At 37.0% G+C, this 21,524-nt stretch overlaps 1 protein-coding gene across 5 annotated transcripts in view; it reads left to right on the plus strand.

Annotated features, from left to right (window-relative positions):
* Positions 1-21,524, plus strand: part of SH3PX1 (sorting nexin 33-like protein SH3PX1) — a 328,612-nt gene that overhangs the window by 78,235 nt on the left and 228,853 nt on the right. For all 5 annotated transcript variants that reach the window (XM_067141233.2, XM_067141236.2, XM_067141234.2 and 2 more), the window contains exon 4: positions 7,969-8,095. In XM_067141233.2, coding sequence (XP_066997334.2) covers positions 7,969-8,095 — 127 coding nt within the window. The remainder of the gene's footprint in view (positions 1-7,968; positions 8,096-21,524) is intronic.

Below are 21,524 nucleotides of genomic sequence, written 5' to 3' on the forward strand. Positions count from 1 at the left end.
CCCGTAAAGAGGAATACAATGTATAATTCTTTTTCATTATCTACAATCAGTGTGAAAGTAGCCTCCGTGGCTCAGACGGCAGCACGTCGGCCTCTCACCGCTGGATACCGTGGTCACTCCATGTGAGATTTTTGCTGGAGAAAGTGGAGGCGGGACAGGTTTTTCTCTGGATACTCTGGTTTACACTGTCATCTTTCATTCCAGCAACACTCTCCATTCTCATTTCATAGCATCTATCAGTCATTAATAAATCACTTTGGGAGTGGCGACCCCATCGTACTAATAGCCTGTATATGATTCATTCATTACATCCCTGACCCAGTGAATCACTGGAAAACAGGTTGTAGGTTTTCATTTTTCATCATTGTGAAAATGTGATTCATATTATTTCCGTAACTTTGGTAATAATACATAAATAATCCTGTCCCCATATGTCACCAAAATCTGGTTTTGCTCCAGCTAAGCTCACGCCCTTTTCTGAACGTCTAACTTCAAAAGGCTTAGATTTTGGGGAACATACACTTCCACTGACAGACATGAATTTATTCTATTCTATTTATTCTGTTGTTATTCATGCGTTCCGGCCTTCTAAGGACCACGTTACAATTTCAGTTCTTCCTCAGTTGTTCTTTCCTTTTCTTCCAGTACTCTTTCATTGTTCCACTGTGCTTCTTTCTCCTGTCTTCAGTCCACTTTGTGCCTGTTTTCTTTTCCTTCCTCCCTTGGAATCCTTCCATTTGTAAGACTTTCTTCCTATTATTATTTATTTACTCTTATTTATTCAAATAATAGCAAAGAAAATAATCCAACATCAAACATACGAAAATTAGCAAATGATTACTACACTGATATGAATTAGAATTCATATGAATAAACTTCACAAATAACTGAAATTCACACCATTGACCATTGAGTATTTTATCATTTTACCAAAGGATGAACAGTATTTCATTACGATCAGGCTATCATAATGAGTACCTAACCACCTTGTGCAGACCGTTTAGGAGAACATCTCCCTTGGTAAGTTATTCCAATCCTTAACTCCCCTTCCTATAAATGAATATTTGCCCCAATTTTTCCTCTTGAATTCCAACTTTGTCTTCATATTGTGATCGTTCCTACGTTCAAAGACACCACTCAAACTTATTCGTCTACTAATGTCATTCCACGCCATCTCTCCACTGACAGCTCGGATCATATAACTTATTGCAAGTAATCATTTTTATTATGAACCCGTATTGAAATTCAATATACAATGTTAAAATTACATACATAAAATTCTTTGACTAGAATTTAATCCTTGTTACAAATTCTGTCTTTGGGACAAGTTTTGCCTGTTTTTCAGGTGTCATCAGCCATCATAGTGCCTCCAGGTTAGATCAGGATCCTGACTCTAATCTTTATATGTTATTTGTAATTTATGAATTGCAGTCTTAAAACTGGTTTACAATTTTTCATTTTGTAATTAAAAACGGTTATATTATACAGTATATGAGGCAGTGTGAGTGTGAAATTAACAAATTCTGAGCACTTTAAACAAAATTATTACAGCATTTTTTTATGGCAGTATTGAAAATCGTTTAAGTAGAATGTCTAAACATCAAAGATGTCATTCCAACTTGGAGATATTTGGATAAAAGACTATTTTACCATGTTGAGAAAATCTGGTTAAGTGCCTCCTATTCTAATGAGAATATATAATCGTAGAGTTCATTTAAGTTGTCTTTATTGCTAAGAAATACATAATTTATATATATATATATATATATATGTGTGTGTGTGTGTGTTTATAGCTGAAATCCATGAGAGATTTCTTTGATTATAAATTAACATTGATCATTGATAGAGAGAGAGATTTATTAAAGAAATAAATCATCCGTCCTCCAATGAGTGTGACCATTTGGATCCGGAATACAGTTTCAATTTCAGTGGAGTTTAAATATCAATTTTATTGTTGAAGCTGTTATTTTCTTTTTTCCCAGGGTTAGTGGGGGAGGAATGTCAATCACGTTCTCAGGTACAGATGGAAGTGAATGATTTGCAGAGAGTACCTCAGTATCTGTATTACTATTTTTTCTAACTCGCAGAATGGAACTTTCAAGTTTTGTAGGAAGTTCGATGTCTGACTAGGGAGGGCGCCTCTTGCTCCAAATAGCAGGCCTCTGACAATCCATCGATCGATAGGTATTTTATACTTAGGTGAATGGTAAGGCAAGCATGGAACATAAATAGCTTGCTTTTCTAGGTCCACATCCCGAGCCTGATCCAGGTCCCTTTCAACGCGAATGGTGGGATCTAAGACCATTGCTTTAATGTACTCTCTGTTGATGGCTACGATGTCCGCCCTCCAATTAGAGTCATCGGTAGAGACGCAGTGAACATCCTCGTGCACCTCCCATCCACGCTATCTCAAGCCTTGAGCAATCGACGATCTTACACGGTGGTTGCACATTAGTTCAGTGCTCCCGCAGAATCCCAGCCATGTCCAAGGGTTTCTGTCTCGTTGCAGCCATGTTGGCGGCAACGTTTTGTGTTGAATGACCTACCAGGAACCGACCTGACTGCGGTGAGATTGCATGTCTTCTTCACTGCATTTATGTATTCAGAAGAGGACAGAGGTGATTTATGAGTCATCCAGGAGTTTGCTTTCGGGCAGTCTGAATATAACACTACTCCTTTTCCTTTATGTGGTAGCTGGCACCACGACTGAAAGGATCGATTTCTCATAATTTCACGTAGTTTTCTTCCGTCAATCTTTGGGGGGGAGACTTTCTTTTTTAATTATTATGTTGTCACTGTTATTATTTTCTCATCAAAGTCATAGGAATATAAGGTGATTCATAGTAAGACTGGTTGACATCCTAGATTTTAAAACTGAATAAATTGTAAGATAGTGCGTTGGTCAAAAGGGGACATTCAAATTTGAATGTTAGATGTTGGGTAAGTGCAGCAATCAGATGCCAATGCGTGTTGATATGTCTGTGATGAAAGAAGATTATGTGAAAGTTATTGTAAGTTGGGTTGAATTAATTTTAAATGATTGTATTGATAGTTTGTCACTTACCCCCTTGACTGTTGTTAGGATGTCTGGCAGTGTTTACCGCAGCAGAAGGACTTATTGCTGCTGCACTTCTGCTTTTTGTGTTGTAACAGTGTGGATGTTGTTGTGGGGGGGCTTGAGTCGGGGAAGGGGGGGGTGGAGCGTAGTAGAGGGAGAAATTGTTTCTGTTGGTGTGGTGGGAGTATTTATAGACGAGGGTTTAAAGATTTAACAATAACTGCTTTTTTCTAGATAATGTTTGTTATAATTTTGGTATTTGTTCTAATAAGGGACTTTTCGTCTCAGTTGCATTGTTTAAATTCTTGTTTTTATTGAAGTGTTGATCCAAACAGATATAGATGTTTTCGAATTCTGTCAATAATTTACTTTTTTCAACTCTTCTAATGATCTTTAAATCTCTTTCTATTGTAGTGAACTGATGACCATTTTCTTTCATGTGGGAACTCATTACAGAGAATTTATGTTTTGACGCGTTAAAATGTTCTAAATATCTGGTAAGAAAACTGTGACCTGTTTGTCCAATGTACGAAAAATTGCATTGCGAACATCTAAGTATAAATTCCAGAACCTAAGTAGCGGTTGTTATTTGAATTCACGATGTTATGGTTTAAAAATATATTTTGGTTCGTGTTATGAGTTTTAAAAGCAATATTGATATCTTGTTTTTTAGGGGATTTGAGACTTGATAAATGGCTGGATTCATGCATGTAAAAGTTGCAAATTTAGATTTTTTTGGTTTATTCGGGGTGCGATTTGTTGCTAATTTGTTTTACTTTGTTGATAATCCGATTGATGATGTTTATTCTATATCCATTGAGTAAAGCTAAATCTTTTATATAATTGAGTTCTTTTTTTAGGTTGTAGGGCGAAAGGGGAATTTTAAATGCTCTATAAACCAAACTGAAAAAGGCTGCATGTTTGTGGGATTTTGGGTGTAAGGAGTCATTTATTATTGTTATTGGTGCATAAGATGGTTTTCTGTATATTTGAAAATCAAACTTATTAGCGATGCGTGTTACATTGATTTCAAGCAAATGTATAGAGTTATTAATTTCGTCCTCTTCTGTGAATTTTATATTATGGTCAAGATTATTTTGAAAGTCAAGAATTTTCTCACTATTGTTTTGTTGATTGTCTATTATTACAAATGTATCATCAACATATCTGAGCCAAAGGAATATTCCTGTTCTTTAAGCAGAAAAATTGAGTTTTTAAGTATTGTTTTAAATTTTGTTGAATGTTAGTTATTGGGTCTTTTTTACTATTGTATAAGATTTATCTGAAAAAAATTATTCAGTTTTTTAACGTAGTCTCTCATATTTATTAGGATCGTAGTCTCTCCTTTGTCCGCTTTCGTAACGATTACATTATTTTCATTTATTTTAGTTTTTAGTTCTTAAGTTTGCTTTAAAAGGGTAGAATCAGAGATATTTATTTATTTTACTAAGGTGGGGAGTTTCTTTTTTATTTCAAACCTGGTGTCATTCTGTTCTAAAGGTAGTTCACTTATATTGGATTAAACCTTCGCTATTGTAGTAATCACATCATTTACTTTGTGCGAATTGGGCTATTAAATTTCAAACCTTTATTGAGTAGATTCATTTCCTTGTCCGTAAAGTTAGTGTCTTGACAAATTACTGTAGTGGGGATGTTATTTAAGGATGAAGTACAGTTTGTTTTTCTTATATTTTGCCCGTATAATTTTGGCTTAGTTTCTTTCAGATGAGCAAGTTTACTATCTAATGTTTTCTGCTTCTTGTCTAAAATATCAAGTTTATCAATAGCATATATAGTGCTAACAAGTATATAAACCTCAAGGTTAAAGTTAGTAAAATTTGTAAAGACATATGTTTCTTAAAGGAATGTGTGAAGCTCAGATTAGTTCCAAAATTCTTAAAATCGGTTCAAAGAAATAGCACTATATATCCAAATTTATTAGATACACAAAATAAAGTGAACAGAATCTGGTTTTAAAAAAAGATTAAATTGCTTTATAAAAAGAAGTAATTTTTTAAATTTACAACTAGCTATAAAGTGCATATTTAACCATTTCCCAGTTCTTATCTCCATTAGAATGGAATTCATTCCAAAAGTATGCTGTTGATAAACACAGGGTATAACAATAGTGATTTGAAAATCTAAAACAATCGGGTATAGTAGATGTAATGATTTTGCTCATTGTTACCCTATTACAAAGAGCACATTTGCTCCACTCAATTAATGCTCTAGGAGAATGCGCTCCAAATCTTATTACAGTCTAGCCTCTCCAAGACACAATTTTCTAATCCAAATTTTACATTAGATGTGAATTAGATTATACACAGTGATACTGCTGGTAGTTTAACCCTTATAGGACCAGCTGACGATATATCGTCAGTGGTCACACTGGCTAAAAAGACCAGCTGGGAATATTTCGTCAATGGAATAAAAGGATATCTGTAGGCCAAATATTTTAACACATGAATAATATGACTCTATATTAAGTGTCTTGAAGATCTTTCGGGACTGTCAGATTAAAATTTGATTGAGTATGAGAGTCAAAGCACGAAATAAATACCAACAAGTGCAGTGCAGGACATCTAATGCAGAGCGCCACCTCGCTCTTGTCAGCCCGCAATAACCTTATCGCCGAGCTGTGCAGTCTGCTGTTGCCGTTTCGACATAAACCACGTGTGGTGGCAAGTAACATTGTGCACTCTTCTCAATTTTATCGATTGTTTGTTACCTTATTTACAGTATTTCCTTTCCAGAAATCTGATAAATCTACCAAGTCATCGTTAGAGTTCTTGTCGAGTTCTGCCTACAATTCGCCACTTGTCATACGTTTACGAGAAACACTCATTATTTACAAAGGTGATGGCTGTATCACGCGATACGGAAAGGAACAGTCAAAATAATTATCCACTTGGAAAGGACATACCGTAAATAAGCAAACAAACAAACAATAATACTGAGAAGAGTGCACTAGGTTACTTGCTACCTCACTTCATATTATTATTATTATTATTATTATTATTATTATTATTAATCTTTAGCCCTTGTAGGACCAGCTGAAGAACTGTGTACCACATGCCAAGAAGGATGCCATGCTGTGTGCATTGCGAATCATATTTTTAAATTAATTTTTGTAGGTGTGGAAAACAACTGGAAACATTTTAAAACTTTACTGGGTCAGTTTCAGTGTTTTATAGTGTAGGATTGTATTGGTGTTATTCAGAGGTTCTGGCTTTGTATCTACAAAATGTAGGCAATGTGTGCTTACTGCTGTTCTGTTTTTTTTTTTTTTCATACTTCGGATCAAGTTGACAAAAAAAATTTGTTAATTAATTTCAATTTGAACTCCAATAAAATTTGTGATAATACAGAAAATGAAGTATGGAACGTAAATAATACTTTTGTCATAGATACATTTTTCTTAGTTTAGAAGCTACAGATATTTCATTTCAACATTTAAAAATCATTTTTAGTGTATATATAAAGTATTGTTTATTTTAAAATATTAATTTTGTTCAAACTGCCTCCGTTTACATCTCATAAGAAAAAAGGGTTTTTTTCTCGAGATTTTGAAAAAAGAATAGTGAAGAAACCTTTATTACAGACTAAGTTGTAGGTTTCTGAAAAGAGATGTGAAAAATATGCCTCGAACACCTTGGTTTTTCTCACCATACCACATGCTAAACAGCTGGTCTTCTTAGGCGCGCCCACCTTGAATTTACCGGGTCCTAAAAGGGTGAACAAAAATGTCACAGGGTATACAGTATTTCAAGCTTAGTCCCCGCAGAAATTATGAAACTTTTTCAAAATAAATTTCTATGAACAGATTATGAACAACGCTGTAGCTGCAAAATGAGAAAAGAATGTGTAGGAAGACCTAGTGTTGTTTAGAAAACTAGGTATTATTGATAGTTCTGCCCACATAACCAAAGTTTTACTCGAGTGGATACAAGGCAGAACTTAATTAAGAAAACTTTCAGATTTCAGTTTCATAGGTGTTGAGATAGAAATAAACAAAGATATTTCCAAGTATTCAGTGTGACTGTATTTTTATTCCTTGTTGTATAGTGCCCTTTTTTTAAGGGGTATGTTATTGTGTAATATTTATATTGAATTTGTGTGTTTGACTGACTGAAAAGCTTTTAAGGTACATTTAACTGCATCAACATTGGAAAGTATGGCTGCCTTCTTAAAAAAGATGGGCTGAGCGGCTCAGACGGTTGAGGCGCTGGCCTTCTGACCCTAACTTGGCAGGTTCGATCCTGGCTCAGTCTGGTGGTATTTGAAGGTGATCAAATACTTCAGCCTCATGTCGGTAGATTTACTGGCATGTAAAAGAACTCCTGCGGGACTAAATTCTGGCACCTTGGCATCTCCGAATATCGAAAGAGTAGTTAGTGGGACATAAAGCAATTATTATTATTATTATTATTATTATTATTATTATTATTATTATTATTATTATTATTATTCCTTCTTAAAAAAGTTACCTGTTACATGAAAACTTCCTATGCTGCTAATGCTAAACATATGCAGTTTTTTTTGTTTCTGTTTGTTCATTTTTTTACTCAATGGCAAATTATATTTCTAAAAATAAAGAAGTTGAAATGGTGTTAATTTCAGTTTATGTTAATGTGTATAAGCTTTTGTCCATGTCTTCACTTGCATGGAAATAATGATTCTGTCCCGTCATTGTTTTAAAATAGAGATTCGCTTAAAAATCTGTGAAGTGATTCTAGAGTTATAACGACACAGATACGTACATGCTGACAAAGTTTCATATAGACAGAGATGAAAGAAACATTTTAAATGTCAAGTGAAAAGTTATCTTGAATGTATATAGATGATATTTACTTTGGTTGTTTCATGTTGATAGATTTGTGACAATGGTTGTTCCTTATTCCTGTTCTCAGAGTTATGAAGCAGCTGACTACTGGGACGATGAGTGGGATGATGATTCAGAGCAAGGCACTACTAATAATTATCCTTCAAATGCTGTTCTTCCAAAATCAGGAAGTGCTGGAGATGTCAGCTCATTGGGTGAGTTCATCTATTATCTTCATCAAAATGTTACAGAAAACACAATATCTCCATAAAATTAGCACACAGAGGTCTTATTATTGTTTCTAGTCCTTAGTGGGTAGAAATATTGAGCCATTAATGTTAAGGGGCCCATAGACGTGCAATATTATTGCGCAATATCGGGGTTTGTGCAATAAAATTGATAGTGTGTGTTTAATATTGATGGGTTGTGCAATATATTGTACGAAATCAAGAAAGTTTGAAATATATTGCGCAAATCGCAAAATGCTGTGCTGTGTGTTGGCAATATTGTGCAATATCCCGTCCTCCCGCCAGTTGGTATCAACAAGCGTTGGAGAAGGTATCGTGATGGCAGGCAAAAAGGAGGAGAAAAAGTTTATTTTGGAGTTTATCGAAGTGAACCATGGCCTTCCGGCTCTGTGGGACGTTAAGAGCAAAGCGAGGAGTTCATCATACAATTCACCATTCATGCGCAGAAAGTTTCGAAAATAATTTGGTTCCCATTTTCTCAGTTCATTGAGTAAATTTTCATGAGTGTACTTTTCTCTGTCTAGAAACCACTGTTTGGCTCTTGTGCTTCTTTTCCGTTTCTGATTCTTTTTGGCACTTTCGCCCACGGCGCTCAAAACGCAGCAAAGATCAGTGTCACTCAATATAATCACCAAGTAAAATACCGGCATGGACTGACTATATATTGCAACGCATATTGTACGTATATGACCGCTTTGCACAATATATTGCAAAACTATCAATATCATCTCCACACGATTCTATTTATTGCACAAACTCAATTTTTGTGCAGTAATATTGTACGTCTATAGGCAGCTAACAATATATTCTACAATCCATTTTGCTCAATAATATTGTACGTCTATGGGCCCCTTTAGGCTCATTCAGTAATTAAACCAAAAACAAGGTTTTGCATGGACATCTCAGTCTGGGTGGGTTAAGAATTTAAAACTTTCCGAAAAAGATAAAAAGAATTATCCATTACTTCATTCTAGATGTTGGAAATGGTTTGACTGAAGAAAATAATGTTGTAGAAGAGAAATGGAAATGCTGGGCCGAGTGGTTCAGACGGTTGAGGTGCAGGCTTCCCGACCATGTTAGCAGGTTCAATCCTGACTCAGTCCAGTGGTATTTGAAGGTGTTCAAATACAGCAGCCTCGTGTCTGTAGATTTACTGGCACGTAAAAACAAAAAACGTTGTTGTTGTTGTTATTATTGTTATTATTATTATTATTATTATTATTATTATTATTATTATTATTATTATTATTATTATTATTATTATTACGTGGATTCTGTGGAACGCAGAGGTGTAAGAAGGTGCGCGCATGAATGGGTGGACAGAGAAAAGATGAGAGCACAATTTAAAACACTAAAATTCACAATTTTATTTTTTCTTTTCTTCTTTTTACTTTAAATTTAATAAACCAATAACAGTGGGTATAATAATGGTGAGCCTGTCAGCTCTTATAACAATCGATATATTAAAAAAATTTATGAAAACTAAAGTCAGTCAGTCCCGCCATTCTATCCGGTCGATTTCCTTCATTCTTTTTTTAACTGAAAGGTATTCATGCACAGATTTGTCATCGGGTACTATATATCACTTAACTTCCACCTTCCTCAAATTATTTAATTTTTCCAATTTTTTCTTTCTTTGAAGCAATCATATCTTTGCTTGTAATTGAGGTATGGAATTCGTTTTGGCCTAAGAACACTGTGGTACAAATTGGTTGATTCTGAGGAAAGTTATGAGTGCACATTCAATTTCACGTCTCATTTCTTCAACAATTTTTCTCATTGAAGCAATCGTCCGACTCGTTGGCTGAATGGTCAGCGTACTGGCCTTCGGTTCAGAGGCTCCCGGGTTCGATTCCCGGCCGGGTCGGGGATTTTAACCTTCATTGGCTAGGTGTTTGTGCTGTCCCCAACATCCCTGCTACTCACTCACCACACATAACACTATCCTCCATCACAATAACACGCAGTTGCCTAGGCATGGCAGGTGCCGCCCACCCTCATCGGAGGGTCTGCCTTACAAGGGCTGCACTCGACTAGAAATAGCCACACAAAATTATTATTATTGAAGTAATCCTATCTTTCGTCCTAATTGAGGTACGCAGTTTGTTTTGGTCTAAAAACACTCAGTGGATCAAGCACTTTCTTTTGAGGTAATAACTACTTAAATTGGTAGATTCTGAGAAAAATTATGAGTACATTTGTCTCCATGACGAAGATCTTTGAAGGAATTTTTAACAGTTTAGCACGTAGTGTTGTTCCAAGGAACGTTTAATTCAATTTCTTTGTGTCATGTATTTTCAAGTGTTTTGTTGACATAATATTACATTCTGTTACCACAGCAGATCATGAGCTTTATTTCATTAACTCTAAACTTTGCAAATACATCCGTGAGGATAGTAACGAACAACACCATACCTTGTATATTGCGGGCGGAGCCAGCGGGAAACTGGTAGTAGTGATTTGAAAATCTAAACCAATAAAGTACTATAGACATGATGATTTCACTCAAAGTTACCCTATTACAAAGGGCACTTTTGCTCCACTCAATCAATAATCTAGGAGACTGCGCTCCAAAACTTATTACAATCTAGCCTGCCCAAGGCACAATTTTCTAATCCAAGTTTTACATTACATCATTACAAAACAGTTTCACTGTCTTACCTGCTCGACAGTTTGATTCACACTTGACTATGAACAGTTAGAAATTAAACAGGGGCAATAAGTGCCCATACTAAATGGCCTTATAGGTCAAAAGAAAAGGTTTAAGATATCGGCCGTAAACAGAATGCTAGGAGGCGAACACTTCCACCCCTTTGGACATACACTTTGAAACACTTACCGTATTTTCCAGCATAATCGTCGCACTTTTTATACCAAAATTTTCAAAAAACAGTTGGGTGTGACCATTATACGAAGAATTTTTAATACCAGTATTTGTATTACTCAAAAAATGTATTTATAACTAAATTGTATTTGATACAAATTTAAGATGCACGTAATACTCGCGTTTATACATCAAAATAATTAAAATAGTCTAAAACAAAATTCATAATTATTCGCAACAATTCGGCAAACATTTTTCCAACCTGAAAATAAAAATGAACGTATTAAGTTAATTGTCATTAATTTGAGTATTAAAGTTAAAATATTACACTTGCAAAAAATTATCGCTTTGTTGTGAAATACGGACTTACCGGTACACAATTTATTCCAAATCTTCTGTGTCGCTATCGCAGGTTTCGGTATCTGATGCACCGTCCTCGCCGCTGTTAATACCAGTATCAGATTCTTCATCTCTCTGTCACACTGCGTCATCTTCGGATCCGTCTAGTGCATTCGAAATCCCAGTCCTTTTGAAGCTCTTGGAGACTAGTTCAGGTGGTATAAGATCCCAACTCTTCTTCACCCACGAGCATAACAAGTCCAAGGGTGGACGCCTGATATTTCCAGCGGGCATCAATTTCTGATCGCCGCTCATCATCCACTCGTAAAATCGACGTAAGTGGTCCTTAAAGGGTTTATTAATACATACGTCTAGTCGTTGCAAAGCAGATGTTAGGCCACCAGGAATGACTATCTGTCGTGCCTTATTTTTACTGACAAGTTGCTTCACTTCATTCACGAGGTGACCTCGGAAACTATCTAAAACGAGCAGAGCTGGTTGTTTTAGTAGTGCACCGGGTCTTCTATCCCACACAGTTTTAACCCAGTCCAGCATGAGTTCTACGTCCATCCAACTCTTTGGTTGCACTCGTACATTAATTCCACGGGGAAACTGTATATTCTTAGGCATCGTTTTCCTCTTGAAAATGATGTAAGGCGGCAACTTTCTTCCTTCAGCTGTAATGGCTAGCATTGCCGCGCATCGCAACTTCTCACTACCGCTGGTTTCCATTAATACACTCCGTGATCCTTTTAGCGCAATAATGCTGTTGCGAGGCATATCAAAAAAGATTGGAGTCTGATCGGCATTACCGATTTGAGAAAGCAAGTACGAAGTTTCCTTGCGCAAACATATGACAAATCGGTGAAAATTTACAATCTTGTCCGTGTAATCAGCAGGCAACGTTTGGCTTAGTGTTGTTCTCCTTCACACTGACAGATTGTGTCGTCGCATGAATCCCTTAATCCACCCACGACTCGCCTTAAATCGAGTTATGTTGTGTTTGCACGCTACCTTCCGTCCCTTAATTTGTAACATTTCATATGATACATTGCAGAAATTGCTACATATTTCATTGACATACATAAACACTTCTTCGTCAATTATAGGAAACTTTCCTGTTTTAGGACCTCTAAACGCGCGTCTAGAAGGGTTTGTGCTTTTTAGGTCGTTTTTTTAATTTCCGCCAGTCACGTACCAACATTACACTCACTGAAAGTTTTTTTCTGCAGCTCTGTTCCCGTGCTGTTCAGCGAAGGAAATTATGCTTAGCTTGAAGCGTGCAGAATGGTTTCTATATTTACCCATAATCGTTTATAAATGCTTCACACGTTAATGTTTTGCACTATAAATGACTCCGTAATTGTTCACTATTAAAACAAATTATTTCTACAAACACCCCAAACACAAAAACTGAAATTCTCACGCTTCAGCCGGGCTGAGTGGCTCAGACGGTTGAGGCGCTGGCCTTCTGACCCCAACGTGGCAGGTTCGATCCTGGCTCAGTCCGGCAGTATTTGAAGGTGCTCAGATACGTCAGCCTTGTGTCGGTAGATTTACTGGTACGTAAAATAACTCCTGCAGGACTAAATTATTATTATTAAATTCTCACGCTCACACGTCTACAGTAATCACGTCAGTCACAAACAAATAAATGCATCTGTGATCTGTCCATTCCAGAGCAGCCAATACTGTTAGGCAGCAAGGAAGCATGCAGCAAGTTATCAGTTGAGCTCGTTGTTTGCAACACACTAGTGCGCTTGCACAAAGCTCGCAAACTGGAGCACGGACATCTTCATACATCGCTCTAGCTAGCGCGGTGTAGATCTACTGTAGTTGATCGTGTTCCGAGACGTCAGTAACAAACATTCATTTTTTCAATTTCTTTTAAACATACGGTAATTAGGTTAATACTTCTTCTCAGTTATTGATGATTTTACATTACATTACTGGCGAGTTTATAAAATAAAACTTTAATACCATTGGATAATAATTATCTTGACTGCTTGGCTAAAAGTTTTCATCTCATGCCTGGACACTTATGACGTAGTAGTAAGATAAGAGTCTACCGATGACAACTGAGACATCGTAAATAATTCGGCTGACCGTGAGGTGAATAATTCCGAGGAATTCTGCATTATCATCTTGGATTTCACTTCGTGCGCAATAACGGAGGAGCCGGCCCCAGGGTGTAGGGGCAGCGTGCCTCCCTCTTACACGGAGGCCCTGGGTTCAATTCACGGCCGGGTCAGGGAATTTTACCTGTATCTGAGGGCTGGTTCGAGGTCCACTCAACCTACGAGATTACAATTGAGGAGCTATCTGATGGTGAAATGGCGGCCCCGGTCTAGAGAGCCAAGAATAACGGCCGTGAGGATTCATCGTGCTGACCACATGACACTTCATAATCTGCAGGCCTTCAGGCTGAGCAGCGGTCGCTTGCTAGGCCAAGGTCCTTCGCGACTGTTGCGCCGGGGGGCGGGTGGTTGTAATAACGCAGAATTCTATCAGACCTCTTGTCTACTAGAAGACAAGTGTGTGTTGGTACCGGTATTTCCTGGCTACGTTGCCGATAAGCGATAACGTATATAAGCCTTACGTATTTCAAATGAGAACTCATTATATGTAGGTGGTGAATAAATTGTACACTGTCTCGCGACCACGTTGTCAAACAGATGGCTTTCTAAAAGGCATTCAGTTTAAATGTACTATAATAATTATTATTAAAATGGAAATTTTTGAGTATAGCCTATAGTTTAGTAATATCTTCATTAGCCAATAGAGATGAGGTTGATATTTTGTGGTCATGATTCTAAATAAGCACAAAGGAACAGATGGGACAGGTAATCTTTGAACTTTAAATTAGGACCAAGGGAGGTAAGTAGAAAAGTTGTAATTTAGGGTCTGCCCCAGAATACTGGCAAAATAGAGGGTGGATTCGGTTCAAATTTCTGCTAGTGTTTTAATGTAACTTATAGCTCACTGTAAGAAAGTGGGCTTTAGCAAATTACCACTTCAGAGTATAATGTTGATGTACGGTAAATAATACCCATTGTAAAGAATAATTTTATATCCTTGGGGGTGTCAGCTTATAAAAGACAAGATCCAAGAAAGGCAGGAAATTAAAATAAATCTGAGGCCTAGGGAAATGTTAATACCACTGGAGTCTGAGACTAGTCTAGCACCAGGTAATGGATACAAATCCAGACATTGCCTCGGGCTTTGTTTGCACTTAGCATTTCTTGCCACTTGAGAGTCCTGAGACATTAGTATAGTGAATCGGTGTGAAATAGGAATGATGGGCTGTTATAAGCCAATAGAGGTTTCTAAAAGTGAATAAACTCTGCAGAATGAGCTTCATCATGCATGGACTAGAGGGATGGGGCACACTGTTGCTTAACACTATCCTCCACCACAATAACACGCAGTTACCTACACATAGCAGATGCCGCCCACCCTCATCGGAGGGTCTGCCTTACAAGGGCTGCACTTGGCTAGAAATAGCCGCACAAAATTATTACACTGTTACTTTCCAGTATCATGTTCCAGTGTGCCTGTTAGACTGTAGTTTTTAGGTTGAAGTATTAGGATATAAAAGTAACATAAGTTGCAGGCAGGGGCATGAGGTTTTAAAAATCTGTGGGGGTGGTCTAACTTTCAGTCCATAAACGGGGCAGGGCCTGGAAACATTTGAAATGAAATCCTAATGAAACTGCAGTTTTGGGTGTTTTGAATGAGCAATACTTGATAGAAAATGAAAACTATTGATTTATTAGGTACTTTTTTTTTTTTTACAATAATGAATGAGTGTAAACTTACGTTAATCCACATAAAAAGAGAGATTTTACATTTTACATAGGCCCACTTGTTAATTAAAAGGATGGGAGCTAAAGAAATACAAATTGTCTCTCTAAAATTGTAAGGTAGAAAACATAATAGTCTAGTTTTATCTTAAAATGATACCAAACAGAGTATAAAAAATGTAAATTGCCTCAAATTAGGTGCTTGTTGTTAGTTTGAAAATAACGGAGAAGATGGTCATGAGTCTGTAGAACAAAATTTAAATTATTTGCAGAATTTGTCACTCACTCATAAAGAAAGTGTTCCTGCCAACAGTCTGTTGTTTGAAAATGTTTGCCACAGTTTTGAGATTCAATTTATTTTTATTTCTGATTATGGACATGCATTGTCACTCAATTTTTGTGGCATCATTGTACTGCACAGTAAAGTTTCTAATTTTCTCAAAACGGAAAGAGAACATTCTGATGTACATGTATGAACTGGTATAGGATCTTAATCAGCTTAACCACTTCTGGAATCAGTTTGCTGAGGAAAAGGAGCACATCGAAGGTAACATCTTGAATTTAATGTATCACAATATAACTTACAACTACCAACCTATATACACAAAACTAACAGTACCAACACAACAATATAAATGTCCTTCCTGAACATACTGTCATCTAATTAATATAATTACTTACAGTAAATTACACTTAATGTTTAAACGCCGGTGGAAGGTAAAGGCTTACACTGTTCGTAACCTAGGCAGTTGATGGGATAGAGTAGTTAGCTGTTCTCCTGGCCGCCTTTGCCCCTAGGAATTAACCTGATACTTTTTTTTTTTTTTTTTGTTGTAGGCTGAGTGAACCTCAGGGCCATATGCACCTCCAGAAGTGGAAATCTTGTTTCTTAAATTTTACCACTTCCTGACCGGGATTCGAAGCCACGTCCTTCCGGACGAACAGAGCACGCCTTTACCGCCTTGGCCAGGCAGCCCCTACAGATACATTTTAAGGCACCGAAAATGTTCTCGATTAGGTACCTGTTTAGTCTGCCCGAAATGAGACAATTAACAAACCAAACAGATAAATGAAGGGAACACAAATTGAATCAAATGTCTTCACTCATTGTCAACAAGCATATTTTATTCACAGAATGCTTGAATAAGCCCTTCATAGTCTTCACAGTAATCTCTTGTACAAGCCCATCTCGTTTTGGATGAACCTTGGTGACCAAGTCCTTCTTCGACACAATTGGTGGAGCATTATCTTCCTTGACGATTACTACAGATCCCACCATGAAATTTGGTTGCGTTTGTGACCATTTATTTCTCTGCTGGAGTTGACAGAGATAATCTGATGACCAAAACTTCCAGAAGTGTTGTAGCATCTGTTGAACATACTGCCAGCGAGACAGAGGGTTAGGTTTGGAATCAAGTTGTGTTCTGAGCCAGACAGCATGGATGATCCAATGAGAAAATAACCAGGCGTCAGGATGTCTTTGTTATCAGGATCGGTGGCTAAGGGAACAAGTGGTCCGGAATTCAGAATAGCTTCGGTTTGACACAATACAGTGTAGAATTTTTCAAAGGTCAAATTGGCATTACTAGTTGTGCATTGCAAGTGAAATTTGACCGACTTAACACCTGCCTCCCATATGAGGGGAATTCAGAGGAGTAAAGTTAAAATTGATGTGTTGCTCTGCAGCATAACTGATGACTTCAGTTTTGAAGTCTGATGAACCTAATAACTCCGTTAGTTCATTACATGCTCCAACATAGTTGGTTGCTTTATCACCATAAACATACCTGCCAACTTTTACGGTTTATCCGTAAAATTTACAGAAATTGCAGCATTTTACGGTTTTATAGATGGACGGTGTCATTGTACGACTTCGCGGACAAAAATTTGAATCTTTAACATTCGATAATCACCCCACTTCCGTACAATTGACTGTTTGCATGGGTCGAAGGCAAGTCCACGATAGTCTATAACTCATTCTTTGATATGGTTGGTACTTTTAAGCGTGTGATGTTTTTGTCATCATTGGAATTGAATTTAAAGCCAGGATAACAGTTCTTCCATGTGAATCTTAGGTGTCGACAGGCTCTGCTTCACAAATTCTTTGTTCTGCTCCATTCACTTGTGATTGAACTCATATTCGCTGACCATGTGAATGGTGTTCTTTGTTCACAAAGTTGGCATTCCGTGAATGTTTTGGTCTTTTAAGGTTATGAATATTTTAATGAAGTATTCAAATTTATATGTTATAACTTGCATGCTTCGCAGTTTCCTGTATTCCTTGGACCAATTACATTTGTTCCACGGGTGTGTGTGCGCGCGCGCGCTTTTTACCATATGCATATTCTTTCTTCATGATATTGGCGTCATGTCATTTAATGGTTTAAGACTTTGTATGCTTTGACATATTTTAATGAAGTGTTCGACTTCTTTGAGTGTTTATGTTGTTATTTTATGTGACGTTCAGTAATACGGGTTCCTTTCGATGTTTCAGTAGATATCAATAAATTTGTTCTCGGACATTTTCATCCGCTATATTCCTATTGTAGGATTCATGAATAAATCCAACAAGAAACAGTACTTCTGAACATTTAAATAATGGTATTCTGTTGATTTTTTGTGCATACTAAAATCAAGAAAGGGAGAAAAATTTGCCTTTTGCACGGCATGTGGGTGTGATATTAATATTGCAAATGGTGGAAGGAACAATTTAAATAAACATGTGAGGTGCGGTAAACACATAAGTTATGTTAAATCGAAGGAAGATAACAAGAAAATCAGCACCTTTTTTCCAAGTCTGGAAACATTGACAGTGATGTAATTAGGGCCAAGTGTCTGTTTACTTCCTTTTTGGTGGAACACAATGTGCCGTTATGTGCGGCTGATCACCCTGGTGCTTTATTTAAGAATATTTTTCCCACATCAGAAGTTGCAAATTAATAAAGCTGTGGTCGCACAAAAACAACATGGATTTCCAAAAATGCATCATCTGAAGTTGTTAAATGCTTTCAGAACGGACCATATTCTTTGGCAACGGATGGAAGCAATGATACGAATGCCAAGTTGTATCCAATTGTTGTTACATTCTATGATATTCTGCTGGAATAAGTGGTAAGCACTGTGCTATCCATACCAGCATTAGATGGGGACTCAACAGGGTGGAACATAAGTACCCCGATGTTATCACAGCTTAATTCTCATAACATACCAGTTGAAAACTGTGTGGCTTTCTGCTCCAACAATGCTCATGTTATGATAGGACACAAAAATGGGGTTTCAGCAGTTCTGAAGGAAGTTCAACCAGTTATTGCCATCATAGGTTGCATTTGCCACCTGATTAATCTAGCAGCTGAAAAATGTGCTGAAAGGTTACCACTTAAAGTGGATGAGATCCTTGTTGATATATTTTATTTTGTTGAGAAGAGTTTCGAAAAAAAAGAACTCCTGGATAGACTACTGGACTAGTGGGATCCAATTCTTTCTTCAAGGAGGAAATAATATTATGTACCCAAAACATTCCCACAAACTTGACTTCTTTCAGAATACCTAGAGCGGATCCAAAAAAGTATCAGAAGAAGAGAATTCTTGATTCTGCTACTACACATGCCCCTAAAAGAATAGCATATTCTTCCAAATGTGATAAACCCATCCTAAAAAGTGAGACTTCTGCTACAATACATGAGGCAAAATTGTTTATGTTCCTGTCCTCAAACTTGAACAAGGCCTTTTGCACTTTCCTTCATGTGACTATTCCTGTATTTGACAAATTCAATGTAGCCCTTCAGACTTCTTCCCCACAAGTTCACTTTTTATTAGAACTTCTAATGGATTTGCTAAAGCAGTTGTTCAGCAAGTTCGTTAAGCCCAAAATTGTTTAAAGCTCCTCATTGCTTGAAGTTCAGTACAACTTGATTCAAAATCAAAGAAATGATGATGAATTAGTTATTGGCACTCAGACTTCGAAAATAATGAATGATCTCCAAGATACAGATAAATCCCTTTTCTTTTCATAAGTGAGAAACTACTTTTGTACTGCCGGTAACTACATCATCAAGTTTCCACTCAAGGATGATGTATTAAAGCATGCTGAAGTTGCTAGGTTAGACAAAATTGAAGATGCACAGTTTTCTTCCATTCATTTTTTTCTTGGAAAAGTTTCCTGTCATGTTATGCAAGGAAGGGAATGAAACTACAGATGAGGTGGTGAATGAGCTTCAGAGGCAGTTCACAGCTCTTCAGGTAGATGACATTTCGGCTGCAAATCAAGATGCTGTAAATGATTCCAGTTGGGCTCAAATATCAAGAATTTGTGCAGCCGATGGACTTTTTAAGTATAACCTACTTTCTAGAGTAATGCTCCCTATTCTCACCACACCAATAGCAATGCAGAATGTGAAAGTGTTTTCAGCCTTGTGAAGAAAAAAAAAAATAGAACAGAGTTCAGATCATCCATGTCCAATGAATCTCTGGAGTTTATTTCTATTTTGAAGACCAGGATTTCTGGTCCCTGTTATGACAAAACATTTTCTCAAGACTTTTTGCAGAAAACTAAAAAGGCTCTGGGCGAGTTTGCTGTGCGGTTAGGAGCTTGCATCTGGGAGATAGTGGGTTCGAACCCCAATGTCGGCAGCCCTGAAGATGGTTTTCGGTGGTTTCCCATTTTCACACCAGGCAAATGATGGAGCTGTATCTTAATTAAGGCCACGGCTGCTTCCTTCCCATTCCCAGGCCTTTCCTGTCCCATCGTTGCCATAAGACCTAGCAAAAAAAAAAAAAAAAAAAAAAAAAGAAGGCCCCAACTATGACTTTAAAGTCGTACTAGCATGTGATTTGCTGTGTATTATTTCTTGCCGATGTTACGTTAAGTTTTATTGTGTAAAACCTTTTTCAATTATTGCATATCTGCTTAATTTATCAAGCCAAACCAATAATCACCACACCTGCTGCTGTTTCTAGTTGATTATGTTCATCTACAAATCATTGGCCTATGGTGTGAGTAGATATGGTTTCATTGAAATATCCTGTTTAAAGCATGAATTATTGTATTTTGTAGCCCAGAAGTATCACTATTTTCTTCAAGTCTGGGAATGTCTAAAATCGTTTGATTTTTTTGTTGCGCATGAGTTTTATGATAGCCCTTTTCAAAAGTTGGCAGGTATGCTATAAGTGTTAGAACATAGTCCTCTTCTTGCAACAAAGCGTCAAGGCTCCGATAAATGTTTCAGTTGACATATCGGTTACTAACTCGAAGTAAGGCCTTCACACTCAAGCACACGAATAGAGCTACGTAATACTTGGTCTTCGGTTTACTTCACCTTCCTCTTTTTTAAAATATAAAACAGACCGCAATAATCAACACACACATTAGTAAAGAACCGTGAAGGTTTGACCCTTGCTTCAGGTAACTAACCCATGATCTGCTCCATTGTTGTAGCCTTCTGTCTGAAGCAAATTGTGCAGTGATGTTCAATTTTTCTCAGTCGGTTGCTGGCGTCAGGAATCCAATACAGCTGTCTGAAAATAGAAAGTAGCAATTGTCCTCTTGCATGTTCATGTTTCTTTTGAGTGTACTCAATGAGTTTTGTAATATGATGATTTGATGGTAAGATAAGAGGATGTTGTTGCTTAAAGCATAAGTTTGAGTGTCGTAGGCTACTTCACATCCTGAGCAATAGTCTTCCATCAACAGAAGGGTTAAGAGATAATAATGTGCTCTTTGTAGATAGTTTTTTGTTTTCCATCAAATTTTCTGGGTCTTGTTTGAAGAAATCCATTTGAGGTGTTTGAGCTGTTTTACTCATACCAAACTAGTACTATGCAGTTCCTCTGGACTCAATGGTCCGTGTAATCTATTCTCCTTTACCCGATAGTTGTGAGAAAATCTTAAGCAGTAAGCAATAATCCTATGTAACTTAGGCTATGACGAAATATTGATTAATACTATGAGAGGAACCACCGCACTCAGGAAACTGATCATTGCTACCTTATTATCTGTTCTTTCTTCAGAGGTTTCTGTTTTTTTTGCATGTTTGGCCAGTGCGACACCTGTTTCTTTAACCAGTCTGGGTCATTCAACCACAAGCTAAGATCGTTAAGTTTTCTAGGTTCAACTCCATGTGATATTATTGGTTCTCCTCACTGCTGATGTAACTCCAGTCACATTTATAATTTCCTGAATTTGATTTATCCTGATCGTAACAAATGTCTTCCATCTTGACGGTGAAGAAACAGGCCAAGATAGGGTTACGCTTGAGTCGGACCAAAATCTAACGTTGTGAAATTGCTTCTTTAATGCCCGTTGTGTTTTCTGATTTCATTGTGCAAGTAAGAGAGCCCCACAAAGTTCTAGTCATGTAGCAATAGCTTCTTTAAAGGAGCTTCTCTTGATCGTGAGCTTTAGTAGTTTGACATTTACATTTCCTTTAGCATC

The sequence above is a fragment of the Anabrus simplex genome, chromosome 2 (genome assembly GCF_040414725.1).
Source record: "Anabrus simplex isolate iqAnaSimp1 chromosome 2, ASM4041472v1, whole genome shotgun sequence".
NCBI classification, from domain to species: domain Eukaryota; kingdom Metazoa; phylum Arthropoda; class Insecta; order Orthoptera; family Tettigoniidae; genus Anabrus; species Anabrus simplex.